We start from the raw sequence: 21,655 nt of genomic DNA, 5'->3' as shown, positions 1-21,655 counted from the left end.
AGAGCCTTAGTCCCTAGGCAAAGCTCAACTCAGCAGAGCCTTGGGAACGGAGGAGCCAAACAAGCTTTGACAAATTACATGACCTGGAAGAAGAGGTCCCTTCGTGGTGGCTGATTTTCCCTCTCTACTGATGGATCAAAGGGAAGACATCAATAAAAGATGGCAATCTTAAAAGAAGAAGGAAAAAAAAGGGATCAGCATCTTGGATTCTGCTAACCAGCCTTCTCTAGGCTTCAGTTTCTTCAGTTCCGTAAGACAAGTGGTTTGGGGGGATTCTCCAACACGCCCACCTCTCATTGTAGAGGCGCAAGTAAGAGAAATAACATCCATCTCTATCAGCCAAGAATAAGAGGACAGAGCAAGCAGAGAGAGAACAAGCAGGTGAAACTTGTGGAGGGTGGAGTTTTTCCATGTTACGACCATTCCCACCACGAGCCCATTGCCCTTACTCAACAGTAGCCTGCAGACGGCGCCTGCTGGCCCAAGACCTAGGTCCAAGGGAGGACTGTGGGAGATCTCACACAGGAAACTAGCTCCTGCATCATGAAGGGTGTCTGAGGAAAACCGAAAAAAACTCCTGTACCACTCAGCACTGGACATGAGCTCTGGAGAAAGTTGTCCCTGAGCCACAAAGTCCCCAAGGCCACAGCGGGCTTGAAGGGAAGAGCATTATTGTTGTCACAAATGCTGGGAGAGCACCTGGCTCCCTGGCTCGGCTGCTCCGGCAGACCAGCAGGGGAAGAGGGGACTGGACTGGCAGGGGATCGGCTGGAGGGCTGTGGAATTTAGGCTGAGGGGAGGCCACTGAATCTCCCAGGCACCTGCCACCAGGGAAATCCATGTTGGGGGAACCTTAAAAGCAGTAGAGGCCAGGCGTGGTGGCTCACACCTGTAATCCCAGCACATGGGGAGGGCGAGGAGGGTGGATCACCTGAGATCAGGAGTTCGAGACCAGCCTGACCAACATGGTAAAATCTCGTCTCTCCTAAAAATACAAAAATTAGGCTGGGCGCGGTGGCTCACGCCTATAATCCCAGCACTCTGAGGGGCCGAGGTGGGCGGATCACCAGGTCAAGAGATTGAGATCAGCCTGGCCAACATGGTGACATCCCATCTCTACTAAATACAAAAATTAGCTGAGCGTGGTGGCACGCACCTGTACTCCCAGCTACTCTGGAGGCTGAGGCAGGAGAATCACTTGAACCCAGGAGGCGGAGGTTGCAGTGAGCCGAGATCACGCCACTGCACTCCAGCCTGGCAACAGAGTGAGACTCGTCTCAAAAAAAAAAAAATTAGCCAGGTGTGGTGGCACATGCCTGTAAAACATGCAGGGGAAGAAGGGGCAGTTTCCCTTTCCCCCGTTGTTACCGTGACTGGCAAAGGCTGAGCGTCACCCTCCGGGAACCCATGTCAAGTGACTTTACAACCAGCTGGCAGAGCCACCTCGCACCACAGCTGCCTGCTCTCCACGCTGACTCAAGGGGTCTTCTTAGAGGCGGCCCAGCCCCAGGGATTCTTCCTGCCCAGCTTCCCAAGCTGATCATACCCTTCCAGAAGCAGGGCATTCTGCTTAGGCTGGCCAGATGCCAAATGGGGCCAGCAGGGAGTCAGATGTCACTTTCCTGTAAAAATCAAGAGCAACTGGAAACAGACAAGACTGCTTAAACGGATATTATCCAAAAATCAGAGCACAGCCTTTTTTTATTCATTGAGCTTAAGACCTGACATGCCAAACTGCCGGCATCCACAGCTGCTCCTGGTGAAGACCCCCACGCATCCCGCCAGCCTGGATTCAGGCACAGGACTTACCCTTAGTGTTTGGTCAGCTCTCCAGAAGGCAGACAGTATCTAAAGCAAAAGAAAAAAACAGCATTACCCTCACTGCTCCAAGAACTTCCCAGAGAAAACAGGAGTGGCAAGAACATAGTTTTTTTGTTGTTTTTTTTTTTTTTGAGACGGAGTCTTGCTCTGTCGCCCAGGCTGGAGTGCAGTGGCCGGATCTCAGCTCACTGCAAGCTCCGCCTCCCAGGTTTACGCCATTCTCCTGCCTCAGCCTCCCGAGTAGCTGGGACTACAGGCGCCCGCCACCTCGCCCGGCTAGTTTTTTGTATTTTTTAGTAGAGACAGGGTTTCACCGTGTTAGCCAGGATGGTCTCGATCTCCTGACCTCGTGATCCGCCCGTCTCGGCCTCCCAAAGTGCTGGGATTACAGGCATGAGCCACCGCGCCCGGCCAAGAACATAGTTTTTTTTGTTGTTGTTGTTTTGTTTTTTTAAGACAAAGTCTGGCTCTGTCGCCCTGGCTGGAGTGCAGTGGCATGATCTCGGCTCACTGTAACCTCTGCTTCCCGGGTTCAAGTGATTCTCCTGCCTCATCCTCCTGAGTAGCTGGGATTACAGGCGCACGCCACCACGCCCAGCTAATTTCTTCATTTTTAGTAGAAATGGGGTTTTGCCATGTTAGCTAGGCTGCTCTCGAATTCCTGACCTCGGGCAATCTGTCCAACTCGGCCTTCCGAAGTGCTGGGATTACAGGTGTGAGTTACCACACCCAGCCAAGAACACAGATTTTAGAACCCAGAGAACTTTTTCACTCTTGTTACCCAGGCTGGAATGCAATGGCACGATCTCGGCTCACCGCAACCTCTGCCTCCTGGGTTCAAGCAATTCTCCTGCCTCAGCTTCCTGAGGTAGTTGGGATTACAGGCATGCACCACCACACCCAGCTAATTTTGTATTTTGAGTAGACACAGGGTTTCTCCATGTTGGTCAGGCTGGTCTCGAACCCCCGACCTCAGGTGATCCGCCCACCTCGGCCTCCCAAAGTGCTGGGATTACAGGCGTGAGCCACCACACCCGGCCGAGAACCGTTTCATTGCTTCCATCTTGGGGGAGTCTCTGAGGGCACCAGGAGGGTACAGGGCTGGAAGCACCAGCTCTGCTGTCTGCTGCCTGGACTGCACCCCTTGTTACTCTGACAGCAGCTCTGTAATCACTCCAAGTCTGTTTCCTCATCTGTAAAATGGGAATAATAACAACGCCCATCTCACAGCATTCTAGGGAATACCCAATGAGGCAGCACACGCACAGCACTGGCACCATGCCTGGCACAGAGGACACACTGGGACGTTAACCGACAGGCTTGGTGGGAAGCACTTAAGTAAAACCCTTTTCTGACACCCACTATACATGAACAAGAAGTTCTAGAAACAGCTCTTGTTTGATCTGAAGTGCTTTCTCCTCCTGCCCACTCCATCCAGCCTCAGGCCCGCTTTCTCTGCATCTCCACAGAGCTGTCTCTAATCCTTCAGGAGCTCCCTCTGAATGCTGGGACTCTGGTTCTTCTCTCACTCCGCAACCTGACACTAATAAGGAGCTGTCTTACGTGACCTGACATGTGTTCCCTATTTCCTGGCTATTTCCTCAAATCCTCTCCTGCAGAGACCCCTCCCTGCCACACTAAGAGTACACCTCATGTTTATGCCCACAGGAGCCCACAGTTGGTATTGTGTGTTCACTTTTCAGAGTTTTATCGACTGCTTATTTCTGAAAAAGCCACACCTGCTCTAGCCACTAGTCAATGAAGAGCAAAATGGAAACACAGGCCAGCAAGCTCAAATCCCTGTTCAGAGAAAACCAGCTGCCTTGGCAGATAATGTCAAGACTGAAATTCAATGTCTGGGGCACTCAAGTCAATAAAATATTTACTGAGCACACGCCTTGCACAAGGAACTGTATGTACACCCAGGCCCTGCCCACAAAGTGCCAAAAAGCAAGTTGTTGGGGGCTGGTTAAAAGAAGCAAAAATGGGATGGCACGTGAGACGCACTCCAGCAGTGAGCCTGCCTAGCCTGCCTGGCTGCGTGACCCTGGGCAAGTTATTTTACCTCTCTGTGTCTCACCTATGCGAGTCCACCATTTGTAAGAGATGGATCTAACAGTACCTTTGTAATAGGATTGTTGTGATAATCACATTATGTGTATGTAAGGGGCTTAGCAAGGCTGTCACCACCACACAGGAGTTGGCTTTTATTATTAATAACAATGTCATTACTTATCACCATCATTGTTATGAAAAGAGAGCCCAGTCCAACTGAATAGAGTTGTCAAGCCTTAATAAAGTCCCACGTCTCGAAGAATAATTTAATTTTGACAGGACAAGATAAGAGGCAAGGCCCTGCAGAAAACAAAGTCACCAAGAACAAGAGCAGAGGGGGGACCGTGAGAAGTGAGTCTGGGGCAACAGTGACGAATCTCACTATGGGGGCTGACACAGAAGAGGGTACCTGCGGGGTCAAATGGAAGAAAGAGCCCAACAGGTGGAATCATATTAGAGAGTCTTGAACGCCAAGATGAGGCAAGCTTTTCATTCGGTAAGTAAGAGGAAATGGTTTATTCTTTTGACCATTTCCCATCTTCCACCATCAGGCCCGACTCCTTTGGCAAAGTGTCCGCAGGTGAGACTAGAAGGCAGCTAAGAGAAAGAGAGGAAGGCATGGTCAGTCAGGCCCAGGTGAGGTTTCAGAGTGAGCAGGCAAAATGCCCCGCTGCCGTGAAGGACGCCTCTGGGTGAGAAACCTGCCCCAAAGTGGGAACTTTCAGGAAACAAGAATCGGTGCCCATTCAGATGGGGGCAGGACAATATTGGGAGGCAGCCAAAGAGAAAGCCATGCTCATCCTCAATGAAAATGTTGACCAGAGGCCGGGCACGGTGGCTCACGTCTGTAATCCCAGCACTTTGGGAGGGTCAGGAGTTTGAGATCAGTCTGGTCAACATGATGAAACCCCATCTCTATTAAAGATACAAAAATTAGCCAGGCGAAAGGGTGGCGCCTGTAATTCCAGCTACTCGGGAGGCTGAGGCAGGAGAATCGCTTGAACCCGGGAGGCAGAGACTGCAGTGAGCCAAGATGGTGCCACTGTACTCCAACCTGGGCGACAGAACAAGACTCCGTCTCCAAAAAAAAAAAAAAAAAACCCCAGAAAATGTTGACCTCAACGAGGCCTCCAGCCCATGCAGAAGGTGCCAGTGAGAAATGTGGACTGCCAGATTTTCTGCCATACTGACCATGGTGCTGGCCATCCCTGCCACCCCCAAAGGCAACTCCTTTCCGTATTCCCCATCTTTCACCCTTCTCTCCTCACTGGTTCCCCATTTGGCCCCTTTTCAACTAATTCACCCAAAACATTCATTAAGCACCTACTTGTTCCTGGCACTATTAGGAACTGTGAGGACAGACAGAAGAGGGACACAGGGAACTGTGGCTTGGGATGAGACTAGTGAATCTGAGGTCCTGCCCTGCCACTGGTCCCAGAGCCCCCATGAGTGGTGGTCTTGAGAGGACAGGTACCTATCACAGCACCTGGGGCACGCACCGGAAGTGAGACCGGGTGAAAGCAAGGAGCAGGACAAAAAGGGGCAAAGGGCCTGGGAGACCCACTGTGGGCTACCAGGGGCAACCTTCCAGGGGAGATCTTGGAGGTGAGGACTGACACAGGGAACCGAGTCAGCCAGGCTGCAGCGGGCTTCAGTAGAAAGACAGAAGGCAATATGGCACATGAGGGTACACTGGGGTAAACTAAGGAAACTTTGGATGACAGCCTAAATTAATTCAAAAAGCAGATACTGAGCAACTGTAGTGAACAAAGCCCCTTCCCTAAGGGCAGAGCATGGCAGGGTGGAGGAGCCATTAGTCAACAAATGTCGGCTGCTTTCAGGGAGCTTACCAGAACACCATGGGATACAAACCACAGCTCAGGCCTGCAGCTGGGCCCTCAGAGCCCTGTCTGCCTTTTGGGCTTTTTTTGTTTTGGTTTGGTTTTTTGTCTTTTTTTGTTTTTTTTGACAGGGAGTCTCACTCTGTCGCCCAGGCTGGGGTGCAGGGGTGCGATCTCAGCTCACTACAACCTCCACCTCCCAGGTTCAAGCAATTCTCCTGCCTCAGTCTCCTGAGTAGCTGGGATTACAGGTGCCTGACATCACGCCTGGCTAGTTTTTGTATTTTCAGTAGAAACGAGGTTTCACCATGTTGGCCAGGCTGGTCTGGAACTCCTGACCTCAGGTGACCCAACCGCCTCGGCCTCCCAAAGTGCTGGGATTAAAGGCATGAGCCACCGCGCCCAGCCCGGTCTACCTTTGCATCCAATCTTGCTTCCTCAGGTTGGCTTCCAGTCACTAACTTACCAGCACCTTAGCAAATCCTAGTGCCCTCACCTGGTTACATCTCCTGTAGAGGCCTCTTCCCAGTGACCAATCAAGTTTCTTACACCCAACAGTGAAGTTGTGTCCCCTACATTCTCCTTCCACCTTCCTCAGCCTTTCTCTTCCAGTCCTAATTGCTTGAAACCTCTGTAACTGGCCAGGTGTGATGGTTTATGCCTATAATCCCAGCACTTTGGGAGGTCGAGGTGGGCAGATCACCTGAGGTCAGGAGTTCAAGACCAGCCTGGCCAACATGGTGAAACCCCATCTCTACTGAAAATACAAAAATTAGCCGGGCATGGTGGCATGTGCCTGTAATCCCAGCTACTCAAGAGACTGAGGCAGGAGAATCGCTTGAACTCGGGAGGTGGACGTTGCAGTGAGCCGAGATCACACCACTGCACTCCAGCCTGGGTGACAAGAGTGAAACTCCGTCTCACAAACCTCTTTAACAAAACCTCTCCAGAATAAAACTTTCTAGCTGCTCAAATCCAATCACTGCTTCTCCACTGCCAGTGGCATCAAAAAGAGGCCCACCACTCACCTCCTCCACGAAGCCTTCCCAAGCCCATCTCCTTCCAGGCCATTTCTCCTCTCTCTTGCTTTAGTGTGTGGTTTGCTGTGATTTACTGGCCTCTACTGAACTTCCTCTTCCATGTCCTCCTAGGACCAATACCTCACCCACTAGGCTCTCTACAAACATCTGCAGCAGATTGTCTTGCTGCTTAGGTTTTGTTTATTTTTCTCTCCCTCAATCGGTTTGTCAGCAGTTGTAGGACAAGGATTGACCTCATCGCCCACGCTGTCTCTCAGCCCCGTGTAGGGATAGGAACACTGTAGGTGTGCAAAAGAATGTGATTAAGAGTTCAACGGTTAAGGAGAGCGTGCAGGCAGGAAGCTGTAGCTGCAAGTGAGAGAAATGCTGAGCACATCCACCCCCAGCACAAGTGTTTGCATCACATACAAGGATAGGGTGCCTTGGGGGAGGCCAGCCAGGGCTGCTGGGTGGCAGTGGGTACGGGAGCAACAGGGAGGCAGATGGCAGGCACTCTGGAGGTTCTGGTTGTCATCAGCAAGTGTTGGTACTTCTCTGAGCCTGTTTTCTCAGCTGGAGAAGGGGTAAGGAGCCCTGGCCTACCTCTTCTCACAAAATAAGACACAATCTGATTTTTAAGAATTTCAGGCCAGGCACGCCTGTAATCTCAGCACTTTGGGAAGCCAGGGCAGGCCGCTCACTTGAGCGTAGGAGTACGAGACCAACCTGGGCAAAATGACGGAAGCTCGTCTCCACCAAAAAATACAAAAATTAGCTAGGCGTGGTGGCGCCCGCCTGTAGTCCCAGCACTGGGGTACTGTGGCAGGAGGCTCGCCTGAGCCCGGGAGGTCTAAGCACTGCACTCCAGCCTGGGTGGGTGACAGCAAGACCCCGTCTAAAAAAAACAAAAGAAAAGAATCTCAAAGTTGCCAGGGAACTAGGGACTTGGCTTCCGACTCTGATGCGCTTTGTAAACTACTAAAAGCTGGAGAAATAAGGGGCTGAGCCCAGCCCCACCTCCCGAATGAGCGGCCTTGGGCGAATCACTGCGTCTGGGCGCCTGGAGCTTCCCTATCTGAAACAAAGTGGAAGATCCTACGGGAGGCGGAGTGCGAGCGCCGGGAACAAGGAAAGCCCTCGCCTTACACGCCGCGGCTTCCTGCAGAGCTGAGCCATATCCAGTACGATGGGGACAACTTGGGCTCCCGATCCTGACAGACTTGGGTTCGAACCCTCAGGGACCTCGCGCGAGGCGCTTTAGTCAGTTTCTCCATCTGCAAAATGGGCCCGAGAACAAGAATGAGGCAGCCCGAGGGAGGACGCGGCACACGGGCGCTTGGTGGCTGGAGACGGGGGCGGGTCCGGGGGCGGGTCCAGCCGGCCGAGCCCCCGCGCGAGGGGGAGGGGCGGCGCACTCCGCGTCGCGCACCTCGCGCCGCTCGCCGCTGTCTCCGCCAGCCGTCACTCGCGGAGCCCGCGCCGCCTCTGCGCGCGCGACCCTTACATAAACGTCCCTCGCGGCGGCGTCGGCGCACGTCCACCCGCTCCGACCCGCCGCGGGAAGAGGACCGTGAGGAGCGCGGGAGACACTCACCTCCTCGCCGCTGCCAGTCCTCGCCGCCGCCTCTACTGCCGCTGCCTCCACTGACAGAGAACAGCTGCGGTCTCCGTGCAACCGAACTTGCTGCAGTCCCGGCCCCGCCTTACGGACTTCCTATTGGCCCAGGCAGCCCAACCCCTCCCGTTATTGGGCAGTGTTCTCCGTCACTCCTCGCCCCTCGGCTGTGGACTCCTCCCTGCGCCCGCCTGTCCGTCACGTTTAAGCCTTGGCGCCCCACGTCAGCCCCGCCCCTCCCGTCCCCGGCGAGCGCCTGGATTAGTGGCGAGGCTGGGAGAGCCCGCCCCTGGCGCACCACCGCCTACTCCCTTGTCTCGGGAGCCTCACGTGGGCCGCCGGACCCTGGCCGACGCCCGCAATAGGCGGAAGTGGCCGGGCTGCAACTTGCAGTTATTGGCTGTCGGCGGGGGTGGGGACGTTCGATTCATTCACCCGAGTAGCACGTGTTTCCCGAAGCTGCAAGCATAACAGATCGCACTGGGGCTCAGGCATCCCGGCTAGACGTAGATACGCACTGGCGAGCGGAGAAGAGGTCGCCGGAAAAGCTAACGTTAGCGAAGGGCAGGAGAAAGGAGAAGGCGCTTGTGCCACATGGGTTACATGACTGTGTCCTTTAGCAGCTACGTAGGTGATTATGGGGGTCTGGAGTCCGTCTGTGTGACCTTGGGCAAGCAACTTAACCTCTGAGTCTCGGTTTTGTAATCTGCAGAGCGAAGCTGCTCAGGACCTAGGGGCTTTGGAAGGCTTGTTTGAGACACGAGAGGAAAGCTTTGACAAGTGGAACGAGTGACTGAGGCATAAGCCTCTATCATCGAGGCTTACTAATCCAGTTTGAGGGCGTGTTCGGGAAAAACACGAACCACAGACACCTCTGTGGTTGTTTTTCCGAAGAGGTTTTCGGGAGGTTTCGTATTTATGCATTTCCTTAAAGGGGGAGTGAGGGGAACGCATGTAGGAAGAAGGGCAAGTAGGCGATTAGGACAATAGTTAACATTCCTATGGGACTTTAGCTAGTGCCCGGTAAATCCACGTAAGATAAGATGAATGTCTGAAGAGAAAAAGAGTAAAGGAAGAGTCAGTTATGCAGATGTCTCTGAGTAGGTAGAGTCTTGACTTTGTTCCGCACCTGGGAAAATAAGCTCGTGATGACATTCTTATTGAGTTTTTAGGAGCTAAACTTAGACTGTAGACCTGAAGCTACAATTGACCTGTCCTTGTTTATGGGAGGCCAGCAAGAATTTACCTGTGAATGATCTGTGGGGGCAGCCCTTCCCAGATGCCTGAGGCTTTTTACCTTTCCGTGTGGATCTGGCTGATGCCTAATGTAGTAACAGCTATTCTTTTGGAAGAGGGTGTTGCAATGACTCAGCTTCAAGGCTTAATCTTCACCTTCGCATGAATCGGGGCGGGTGGGGGGGGGGCCAGATTTTAACTTTCATTTACCACTTCCTAAACTGGGATCAGTGCCAACCAGAGATAAGGGATTAACCAAACACACCAAAATCGTGCCTTCAAAAGAGAGCAGACAGATTAATATATATTAATTAATAGTGATATGTAATATAATACATCAGATGGTAATAAGGGCAAGAAAAAAAAAATCTGCTTCCAAAAAGGAGAGTCAAAGACTATGAGAACATCTTGCTAACTAGAAATTGTTTATTGAGCCTAGAGAGATCTGACTCTTCTCTCAGACTCCTGTATAAGTACTTTCTCACTCCGACTTCCCTGTCCTTCCTTCCACCGGTCCTGAAGAACCCCAACCTTTGGTTGGATCCAATACAGCTATTTTAGTAACAGAACAAGGATTAAGATCCCAGTTCACCTTTGGGAGGCTGAGTCGGGGGGAATACTTGAGCCCAGGAGTTTGAGACCAGAGTTGGCAACACAGTAAGACCTCATCTCTGTCTTTTAAAATTTTTAAAATGGGGCTGGGCGCTGTGGCTCACATATGTAATCCCAGCACTTTGGGGTGCTGAGGCGGGCAGATCGCAAGGTCAGGAGTTCAAGACCAGCCTGGCCAATGTGGTGAAACCTCGTCTCTACTAAAAAAATACAAAAATTAGCCGAGTGTGGTGGCAGTCACCTGTAGTCCCAGCTACTCGGGAAGCTGAGACAAGAGAATCACTTGAACCCGGGAGGTGGAGGTTGCAGTGAGCCGAGATCATGCCACTGTACTCCAGCCTGGGTGACAGAGTGAGACTCCGTCCCCCCTCCCCCAAAAAAAAATTTAAAATGGGCTGGGCGCGATGGCTCATGCCTGTAATGAGAGGCATGATCATCTGAATGTAATGGGAGGCCGGATCATCTGAAGTCAGGAGTTCAAGACCAGCCTGATGAACATGGTGAAATGCCATCTCTACTAAAAATACAAAAATTAACTGGGCATGGTGGTGGGCATCTGTAATCCCAGCTACTTGGGAGGCCGAGGCAGGAGAATTGGTTGCAGTGAGCTGAGATTGTGCCATTGCACTCCAGCCTGGGCAACAGAGCAAAACTCCATCTCAAAAAAATGAAAATTGGCACGATGCAGTGGCTCAAGCCTGTAATCCCAGCACTTTGGGAGGCCAAAGTGGGTGGATCACTTGAGGCCAGGAGTTCAAGACCAGCCTGGCCAAAATGGCAAAACCCTGTCTCTACTAAACATACAAAATTAGCTAGGCGTGGTGACGCATGCCTGTAATCCCAGCTACTAGGGAAGCTGTGGTGGGAGAATTGCTTTAACTCAGGAGCCGGAGACTGCAGTGAGCCGAGACTGTGGTGAGCCGAGATTGCGCATTGCACTCCAGCCTGGGCAACAAGAGTGAAAAACTCTCAAAAAAAAAAAAAAAAAAGAAAAGAAAAGAAAAAGAAGAGAAAAAGGAAAAGCATTTCTCAGTGTGGGCTTCTGTGTCACTAGCAACAGAATCTCCTGGGGACAAGGTGGGAAACACAGATTCCTGAGCCCCATCCCATTGCTCTTATGCATATTAATCACCAACTCAGAGGTCTTAGAATCACCAGCAGAATACCTGAGTCACCTTTGCCTCTTTAATCCATCCCTGGGGACTGAGACCGAAACTGATGCAATAGTCTCATAGATAGTTTTGTTTTTTTTTAATAAACATAGAAATGGACCCTTTTGGTTTAAAGCTTGAAATTTAACATTTGTTTTATCTGAGTTCCTTTGTCAGGAAAGGACACTCAGGCCTCTCAAAAAAAGTATCAGAAAACGGAAACTCATCAGATCAAGGCATCCAGACAACAAGATGCCAGAACCCACATTCACCCTGCTTGCTTCCTTCTCCGTAATTCTTGTTTTCTTTTTATTTTATTTTATTTTTTTTCCGAGATGGAGTCTTGCTCTGTCGCCCAGGCTAGAGTTCAGTGGCACGATCTCGGCTCACTGCAACCTCTACTTCCTGAATTCAAGCAATTCTTCTGCCTCAGCCTCACAAGTAACTGGGATTACAGGTGCCCGCCACTACGCCTGGCTAATTTTTGTATTTTTAGTAGACCATGTTAGTCAGGCTGGTCTCGAACTCCTGACCTCGTGATCCACCTGCCTCGGTCCCCCAAAGTGCTGGGATTACAGGCATGAGTGCCAGCCCCTAGTTCTTGTTTTCTTACACATTGTTACATTTCTTCCCTCTATGTTAACTCTTCTTTTTTTTTTTTTTTTTTTGAGACGGAGTCTCGCTCTGTTGCCCAGGCTGGAGTGCAGTGGCCGGATCTCAGCTCACTGCAAGCTCCGCCTCCCAGGTTCACGCCATTCTCCTGCCTCAGCCTCCCCAGTAGCTGGGACTACAGGCGCCCGCCACCACGCCCAGCTAATTTTTTGTATTTTTTAGTAGAGACGGGGTTTCAACGAGTTAGCCAGGATGGTCTCGATCTCCTGACCTCGTGATCCACCCATCTCGACCTCCCAAAGTGCTGGGATTACAGGCTTGAGCCACCGCGCCCGGCATATGTTAACTCTTGCTTTTAGTCACTCAGGGAGATGGATTTGAGACTGATCTTGTATCTCCTAGGCTGTAGCACCCAGTTAAAGCCTTCTTCCTTGGCAATAATTGTTGTCTCAGTGATTGGCTTTCTGCGGAGAAGAATGAAGATGAAGGCCCTGGTGTTTCAGAAACAAGACCCCCTGCACTGCAGTGCTAGTTTTAGAAGCTCTCCAAGTGGTTCTAATGGAGTCAGTGTAAAGACCAATGGAGAGGCTAGAGAAATACTATTTAGGCTTCCTGGATGGTAAGAATCTTCCAGGGCCCTTTAAAAACAAAACCATATTCCTGGACCCACACCCACCCCTGTGGATAATGATTCAGTAAATTTGGGGTGGGGCCTAGTAATCTTTTCAATTATTTTTTTTTTCTTTTCCTCTTAGCAAGCTCTCAATTGATTCTTGAGATCTGGGGAACTTGGAAAACTTAGCTGAGCTCCTGGGAGGTTGCAGCAGAAGCTGAAGCCAAACAGAGGAGCTGAGACGTGCTGTGGAAGGCTGGCCAAGGTGAAGCTCTGGTGCAGAGAACACAGGCAGCAGGACTGTGTTGGGAGGGAAATGATGTTCCGGAGGGCCTTACAGAGTAGCTGAGGGGCTGCCCTAACGGTAGGAGTGTAGGCCTGCTTTATTATTTCTTAATAGCTAACACTCTAAAAAGTTCTTGGGCTGGGCCGGGCACGGTGGCTCACACCTGTAATCCCAGCATTTTGGGAGTCTGAGGCAGGCGGATCACTTGAAGTTAGGGGTTCGAGACCAGCCTGGCCAGCATGGTGAAACCCCATCTCTACTAAAAAAATACAAAACCAGCAGGGCATGGTGGTGCACGCCTGTAATCCCAGCTACTTAGGAGGCTGAGGCAGGAGAATTACTTGAACCTGGGAGGCAGAGGTTACAGTGAGCCAAGATCGCACCATTGCACTCCAGCCTAGATGACAAGAGTGAAACTCCATCTCAAAAAAAAAAAAAAAAAAAAAAGCCGGGCGCAGTGGCTCAAGCCTGTAATCCCAGCTACTCAGAGGCTGAGGCAGGAGAATGGCGTAAACCCGGGAGGCGGAGCTTGCAGTGAGCTGAGATCCCGCCACTGCACTCCAGCCTGGGCGACAGAGCGAGACTCCGTCTCAAAAAAAAAAAAAAAAAAAGTTAGTTCTTGGGCGGGGTGCGGTGGCTCACACCTATAACCCTAGCACTTTGGGAGGCTAAAAGTGGTCAGGAGGTTCTTCCTCTGCCCCATCCTGTGGGCATCAGCCCTGGTATGGACCTGGCACCATGATAAAGGGATGTGGCCATGGTGAGGCATCTCCCACAGGCTTTAGGGGCATGAGACTTGAGCAAGTGGGCTTTGAAACAGGAGTGGGAGCTGGGTGTGGTGGCACATGCCTGTAATCCCAAACTTTGCAGGGGCCAAGGTGGGTGGATCACTTGAGCCCATTTCTTTCTTTTTTTTTTATTTTTGAGACGGAGTCTCACTCTGTCACCCAGGCTGGAGTGCGGTGACTCAATCTCGGCTCACTGCAACCTCTGCCTCCCAGGTTCATGCGATTCTCCTGCCTCAGCCTCCTGAGTAGCTGGGACTATAGGCTTGCGCCACCATGCCTGGCTAATTTTCTTGTATTTTCAGTAGAGATGGGGTTTCACCGTATTAGGCAGGATGGTCTCAATCTCCTGAATGTGAGGCCTCATCTCTATTAAAAGTTGAAAAAGAAAGACCAGGCACAGTGACTCATGCCTCCCAGCACTTTGGGAGGCTGAGGTGGGCGGATCACTTGAGGTTAGGAGTTTGAGACTAGCCTGACCAATGTGGTGAAACCCCATCTCTACTAAAAATACAAAAAATTAGCCAGGTGTGGTGGCTGGCAAATGCCTATAATCCCAGCTGCTCGGGAGACTGAGGTAGGAAAATCACTTGAACCCTGGAGGCAGAGGTTGCAGTGAGCTGGGATCACACCACTGCACTCCAGCCTGAGTAACAGAGACAGACTCTGTCTCAAAAAAAAAAAAAAAAAAAAAAAAAAATTGAAAAAATCTGAAAAACAAAAAGTCAGCCGGGTGTGGTGGGGTGTGCCTGTAGTCCCAGCTATTAGGGAGACTAGGTGAGAGAATCGCTTGAGCCTGGGAGGTGGCAGTTTCAGTGAATCGAGATTGTGCCACTGCACTGCACTCTAGCCTGGGCAACAGAGTGAGATCCAGTCTTCAGACAAAACAAAACAAAAACAGGAAGTTGCACCTAAGAGGCTGGGCTGTGGGTAAGTGAAAGGCTGGCTTTGGTGTTACCCCAATAACTCTGGGGGGCACGTTGGGAGTAGCTAACCCATCCCTTTGCTTCTTAGGGACATGTTCAGAGGCTCGGAGACAGAAGAGGGCAGATCTCATAATTGACAGAGACTTCTGCAGTCTAAGAACACAGGGGAGACACTAGCCCTTGGTCCCCCTCGGCCGGTGGAAGGTCTGACCATCTTGTGGCGATCCCATGATGGGTTCCATGAGCCCAGTGGAATTGTCCAGACTGAACAGCCAAAGTAGGAGGAGGCTGAAAAGACAGGGTGATTTCTAGGGGTGAGAAGCCATAGGGTTAAAGGAGCCTGGGAACACAGTGGGGCAAACATTGGAATTTAGGCTCGCTGCAAGCCAAAAATAGTACTTGAGTGGCCACAGGCAAGGGCACAGGGCCACCAAACACACTTGCAGTTTCCACACTGCAAACACTCCTGGCCAATGCCTTTCCTGCTCAGTCCATGCTGGCGGGAGAAATCTTTCTTTTGTCATCTCTGGAGGGGGGATCGGGGACATCTGGGTTGTCCTTATGAGATCCTCAGGGTAAAGCCAGGCTTCTGGATTCTAAGCACAGAGGGGTGCGCTGTTTCCGGGCTCACAGTAACTGCTATGTTTTGAGGGATCTGTAGCTTTGTTTGTTTTTGTTTTTTTGTTGTTTTGTTTTGTTTTTGTTTTTGTTTTTAGGCAGGGTTTCACTCTGTCACCCAGGCTGCAGTGCAATGGTGCGATCTCGGCTCACTGCAACCTCTGCCTCCAGGGTTCAAGTGATTCTCCTGCCTCGGCCTCCTGAGTAGCTGGAATTACAGGCACCTGCCACCATACCCGGCTAATTTTTTTTTTTTTTTTTTTGGGACAGAGTCTCACTGTTGCCAGGCTGGAGTGCAGTGGCGCCATCTCGGCTCACTGCAACCTCCGCCTCCTGGGTTCAAGTGATTCTCCTGCCTCAGCCTCCTGAGTAGCTGGGACTACAGCTTGTGCCACCACACCAGGCTAATTTTTGTATTTTTAGTAGGGATGGGGCTTCACCATGTTGGCCAGGCTGGTCTTGAACGCCTGACCTCAGGTGATCCACCCACCTCAGCCTCCCAAAGTGCTAGGATTACAGACATGAGCCACTGCGCCTGGCTAGGATCTGTAGCTTTGTCTGGGAGCTCCCATCCATCTAGATGTCTCCAGCCTTCTTGTTCCTAACTGCCCCGGCCTTGGCCACCATGCTGTCTGAACTTGCTGGTACGCTGTCCTCCCTACACCCCAGTGGTATGAGGTATCATCGTTCCTCTACCCCGTCGTGCTTCCTGCCTCTGCTTGGACTGTTTCCCTCTGCATGGGATTCCTTTTCTCAATAGATTCACCTGATAAACTCTCTTCCTGTCATCTCTCTCTCTCTCTCTCTCAAGACTTAACCCAGTCGTTGTCTCCTTCAGGAAGCCCTCCAAGGCCACTCTCATGGTGTAAGGGGCCCTCCTAGGACTCCCATAACACCCTGGGCGTTATTTCTAGCGTAGCACCACACTGCTTTGAAATGGGGTGCTTTGAGGTCTGCCCCCCAACACTAATCTGGGAAAGTAGCTCATTTTTCATAGTGCTGCAGAAATGGCTCAATATCCTCCTACCACCTCATCTTCCTTCCTGGCCCAGGGACACTGTCAAAGCCTCAGAAATTCCTCAGCATTTGCTCCTCTCGGTCCACGCCCCCAATGTGACCTGTTCCAGGTATCATCTCTTTAACTTTTCCCTCCCCCATGGATGTGGTGTCCACTGGACTCTGTGGACTCTGCTTGGCCTCTGGGGCACTCCTATTCACTGACTATTAAACATTTACTATGTGCTAAACTCAACTCTTGTACAGGTGTGAGGAGGGAATAAGGGACAGAAGATAAACACAAGAACTTTTTTTTTTTTTTTTTGAAACGAGTCTTGCTCTGTCACCCAGGCTAGAGTGCAGTGGCGTGATCTAGGCTCACTGCAACCTCTGCCTCCCGAGTTCAAGCGATTCTCTGCCTCAGCCTCCCAAGTAGCTGGGATTACAGGTGCCCACCACCACGCCCAGCTAATTTTTGTATTTTTAGTAGAGACAGGGTTTCACCATCTTGGCCAGGCTGGTCTCGATCTCTTGACCTCGTGATTCGCCCCCCAACCCTCACCCACCTCCCAAAGTGCTGAGATTACAGGTGTGAGCTACCGCACCTGGCCAATTTTTAAAATTTTATAGAAATGGGGACTCACTTTGTTGGCTAACCTGGTCTCAAACTCCTGCCCTCAAGTGATCCTCCCCTGCCTCAGCCTCCCAAAATGCTGGGATTACAGGTGTGAGCCACTGCACTTGGCCCACAAACAATGTTAAATTAAATAAATGTATATCTGCACAGTCGCTCATCTTACTTCTGGTGGGCATCATATTTTTTTATTTATTTAAAAAACTTTTTTTAGACAGAGTCTCAGTCTGTTGCCCAGGTTGGAGTACAGTGTCATGATCTCTGATCACTGCAACCTCCACCTCCCAGGTTCAAGCAATTTCTGTGCTTCAGCCTCCCGAGTAGCTGGGATTGCAGGTGTGTGCCCCCACAGCTGGCTGATTTTTGTATTAGTAGAGATGGGGTTTCACCATGTTGGCCAGGCTGGTCTTGAACTCCTGACCTCAGGTGACCCAACCCACCTCACACTCCCAAAGTCCTGGGATTTACAGGCATGAGCCACCACGTCCGGCCTCAAGGCTAATTTTTGTACTTTTTTTAGAGACGGGGTTTCACCATGTTGGCCAGGCTGGTCTTGAACTCCTGGTCTCAAGTGCTCTGCCCGCCTCAGCCTCCCAAAGTGCTGGGATTACAGACATGAGCTACCGCACCCAAACTGGGCATCATATTTTCAAGGAGAAAGTCTAGTAGTACTAACTGCTAGGTTTAAAATTTTGTCTAATCCTCCTAGAGGATATGTGAAGACTCAGGCCCCACCCATGGAGGGTAGAACACACATTTGCTGAAGACTCTATGTGCTGGACTGACTCAACTGGGCTGGATTCCAGGCCCATCATTGACTATACTTCTGTCATTTCAGCCGAGAGAAGAAGAGATGAGTATAAGCTCTGGAGGGGTGCAAAGGTGAAGCGCACTCACAAAGGTCAGTCTCCCAGGGTAGAGGGCACGCCCCACCCCTGCTGCCTTCCAAGGTCAGTCAGACTTTCAATATCTGATTCTCAAGGTTCTAGAGAGTGGGCTCTTGAGGCTGGGCTCCAATATCACCTCCTCCAAGAGGCCTGCCTAGATCTTCCCCTCCCCCAAGCCAGATGTGGTCTCTCATTCTCTTCTGTTCACCAAAACAAGGTCTTGCCCACAGCAGGTAGATGTAGATCACTTTCATTGGCTCACTCATAAGGAACATGGTAGCCTGTCCCAGCTTGCAGCCTTCCAGTTTATCTAAGCCTCACCAGAACTTTAAATGACATCAGCCATTTACGTGAATAGATACAGGAAATATCTCTTTCCTACTTCACTTTAGGAAATAGATACTACTGTGTTTTGTTACTTTCAAGGCACACTTTTTTCCTCCACATTTTAACCTCTCTAAAACGGGGCTGTACCTTCCAAGGAGTGGGTAATGGGTTTCTTTCTTTCTTTCTCTTTCTTCCTTCCTTTCTTTCTTTCTTTCTTTCTTTCTTTCTTTCTTTCTTTCTTTCTTTCTTTCTTTCTTTTATTTCTTTCTCTTTTTCTTTCTTTCTCTCTCTCCTCTCTCTCTCTCTCTCTCTCTCTCTCTCTCTTTCTTTCTTTCTTTCTTTCCCTTTCTCCCTTCTTTCTTTATTTTTTTTCCTGAGACAGGGTCTCACTCTGTTGCCCAGGCTGGAGTGCAGTGGCTTCAATCACAGCTCACTGCAGCCTCAACCTCCTGGGCTCCAGCCATCCTCCCACCTCAGCCTCCCAAGTGGCTGGGACTACAGGCACATGCCACCAGGCCCAGCTAATTTTTTTCTAATTTTTGTACAGGCAGGGTGTCATTAAGTTGTGCAGGCTGGTCTTAAACTCCTGGGCTCAAGCAATCCTCCTGCCTCGGTCTCCCAAACTGCTGGGATTACAGACGTGAGCCACCGTGCCCAGCCCAGATATTCTTTCTTAATGGTATATAAAATACTGCCACCTTTCCATAGATGTCCTCTTAGATTTTATGAAATAAAGCATGATCCCCATGTTATAGTGGAGAAATTGTAGACACATGAGGTTAAGCCACTCACCCAAGGCACATAGCCAGTACATGAAAGGGCAAGGCTTTAAACACAGGCAGTGGAGGAGGCCTGGAATCCTTGGTGTCTGTGGTAGGCCATCTCCAAGATGGTCCCCAATGATCCTAGCCTCCTGGTGTTCACGCCCTTATGTCATCTCCACCCCTTGAGGGTAGACTGGACCTGGCGACTCGCCTCTAAGGAACAGAATAAAGCAAGTGATGGGTTGCCATGTTCTGTGGTCGGCAAGTCCGTGTAAACCTATCCCCAAAACCCAAGGAAGCTGAGGCCAAAGAAAGAGGCCGACAAATTCAGTTTCTTAGAAAAAACATTTTTTTGTTGTTGTTTCTTTTTGAGAGAGTCTCGCTCCGTCGCCCAGACTGGAGTGCAGTGGCACCATCTAGGCTCACTGCAACCTCCGCCTCCCAGATTAAAGTGATTCTCCTGCCTCAGCCTCCCAAGTAGCTGAGATTACAGGCATGCACCACCATGACCAGCTGATTTTTGTATTTTTAGTAGAGACCGGATTTCACCATGTTGGCCAGGCTGGTCTCGAACTCCTGGCCTCAAATGATCCGCCTGCCTTGGCCTCCCAAAGTGCTGGGATTACAGGCATGAGCCACCACACCCAGCCAAAAAGAAACATTTAATACAGATTTCGGAACAGCAGCCAAGTCTGTGTCTCACGCTGCGGCAAGACGTGTTGGTGGATCTCCATGCTATAGACCCCCCAGACCCAGGGCTTATATACCACAGGGCAGGAATGTGTAAGACAATTGAAGTTTGGGACCTCAGGGAAAGGCAAGAATGTGATATGGATCTGCCTATGGGTAGGATTTATGGTAACAGTAGATAGAGTAGAAATCTGTAATCCCAGCACTTTGGGTGGCCGAGGCGGGCGGATCAAGACCATCCTGGCTAACACAGTGAAACCCTGTCTCTACTAAAAATACAAAAAATTAGCCAGGCGTGGTGGCTGGCGCCTGTAGTCCCAGCTACTCAGGAGGCTGAGGCAGCAGAATGGTGTGAACCCAGGAGGCGGAGCTTGCAATGAGCCGAGATCGCACCACTGCACTCCACCCCAACCTGGGCGACAGAGTGAGACTCTGTCTCAAAAAAAAAAAAAAAAAAAAAAAAAAAAGGTAGAAATCTTAGAGGCATTCCCAGAATGGGGGTTCATAAGAAGTCAACGTGGGCCGGGCGTGGTGGCTCAAGCCTGTAATCCCAGCACTTTGGGAGGCCGAGACGGGCGGATCACGAGGTCAGGAGATCGAGACTATCCTGGCTAACACAGTGAAACCCCATCTCTACTAAAAATACAAAAACTTAGCCGGGCGAGGTGGCAGGCGCCTGTAGTCCCAGCTACTCGGGAGGCTGAGGCAGGAGAATGGCGTGAACCCGGGAGGCGGAGCTTGCAGTGAGGTGAGATCCGGCCACTGCACTCCAGACTGGGTGACAGAGCGAGACTCCGTCTCAAAAAAATAAAAATAAAAAAAAATAAGAAGTCAACGTGGTGGATTAGCATCCAAGACGGAGTTGCTCTGGCCTCACATGTCACTTCTGCAGTTAGTCTCCAAAGATCCTGGCTTGTCTTTCTCGCCATCTCTTGCTCTCACTCGCTTGCTCTGATTAAAGCCAGCTGCCACTTTGTGAGATGGTCTTTGGAGAGGCCCAAGTAGCAACAATCAAGAAGCAGAGACCCTCAGTCCCACAATCCAAAAAGAATTAAATTATGCAAACAACCACAAGAATGAGCTTGGAAGCAGATCCACCCAAGAAGGACCTGGAGAAGACTTGACTGTGGCCTGAGAGATCCGAGCCAGAGACCTGCTAAGCCGCGCCCCCATTCCTGACCCACAGAAACTGAGATAATAAATGTGTGTTAAGTCTCTAAGTTTTGGGGTAATTTGTTAGATAGCAATAGACAACTAATAGTCTCCAATATTTAATAACAGTTATTTACTGTGTTGGGTCGTGGGGACACAGAGGTGAAGGTGTTCTTCTAGCCTTCAGGGGTTACCTAGTCTGGTGAGGTAAGGCAGACATGTATGATTGTGTTACTGTGTGTATTAGGTTATCGGGTGGGCTGTAAAGGGGACTGCCTATCTTACACAGCCTGGAGGTGTCAGGGCAGGCTTTTTGGGGAGGTGTCACTCACAAGCAGAGTTTGGAAAGGTGAGTAAGAGCTTGCCAGGTGCTATAGTTTGAACGTCTGCTCCAAAACTCATGTCAAACTCCAATTGTCATTATGACAGTTATCAAGAGGTGGAACGGCGAAGAGGTGATTAGGTGACTGGATTACTGCAATTATCAGGAAGTGGGTTCCTGATAAAAGTGAGTTCAGCCCCCTCTTGCCCTTGCCCAATTTTGCTTTCTCTTACCCTTCCACCTTCTGCCATGGGATGACATAACACAAAGGCCCTCATTGGAGGTTGATGCCATTCTTTTGGACTTCCCAGCCTCCAGAACCATGAATCAAATGAATGATTGTTTAGAAATTAACCCATATCTGTTACAGCAACACAAATCAGTCTAAGATACCAGGTGAAGAAGGCAGAGAAGCAGTGAGGAGGGAAGGAGGAGAACACAGATTTTTCTCCCTCTCCTCAGTGGATTTGGGAAATTGTTTTAAGACTACATGCTTGGCAAGAGGGTACTCCACAGCTATGTTCTTGACGTAAGAGCGAGTGATTCATCCCACCACATCTCAAAAGTCTGTGAGTCAGCCACTTCTTCCTGGGCTCAGACCTTTGTGAGAGTGGGGATTTGAGTTGACTACGTGTGTTGAAGTGAGGGCGTTGAAGATTGTGTAATGGTTTTGTTGCTTTTTAACCAGGGTCA

At 50.5% G+C, this 21,655-nt stretch overlaps 1 protein-coding gene and 1 long non-coding RNA gene across 20 annotated transcripts in view; one reads left to right on the top strand and one right to left on the bottom strand.

Moving 5' to 3' along the window:
- Nucleotides 1-8,392, bottom strand: part of PC (pyruvate carboxylase) — a 109,828-nt gene extending 101,436 nt beyond the window's left edge. For 6 of the 19 annotated variants that reach the window (XM_074013119.1, XM_065529388.1, XM_065529389.1 and 3 more), the window contains exons 1-2: nucleotides 8,331-8,392; nucleotides 1,810-1,848 (exon numbers count right to left, since the gene is read on the bottom strand). Coding sequence is in view for 1 of the 19 variants with exons in the window: in XM_045372180.2 (XP_045228115.1) it covers nucleotides 1,810-1,848; nucleotides 7,883-7,912 (69 nt within the window). In the remaining 18 variants the exon portion in view is untranslated. Of the gene's footprint in view, nucleotides 1-1,368; nucleotides 1,642-1,809; nucleotides 1,849-4,285; nucleotides 4,474-7,882; nucleotides 8,011-8,330 lie in introns of all 19 variants that reach the window. The other 13 variants (XM_074013118.1, XM_074013121.1, XM_045372180.2 and 10 more) reach the window with 10 other exon arrangements.
- A 422-nt stretch (nucleotides 8,393-8,814) lies between these two features.
- On the top strand, nucleotides 8,815-20,544 carry LOC123568806 (uncharacterized). The gene is made up of 4 exons (XR_006692362.2): nucleotides 8,815-8,982; nucleotides 12,718-12,840; nucleotides 17,659-17,721; nucleotides 20,450-20,544. It is a non-coding gene; the product is annotated as an uncharacterized lncRNA (long non-coding RNA).
- The last annotated feature ends 1,111 nt before the right edge of the window (nucleotides 20,545-21,655 follow it).

This window comes from Macaca fascicularis, chromosome 14, assembly GCF_037993035.2.
Source record: "Macaca fascicularis isolate 582-1 chromosome 14, T2T-MFA8v1.1".
Classification (NCBI taxonomy): domain Eukaryota; kingdom Metazoa; phylum Chordata; class Mammalia; order Primates; family Cercopithecidae; genus Macaca; species Macaca fascicularis.
This window is presented reverse-complemented; position numbering and strand designations above follow the sequence as displayed.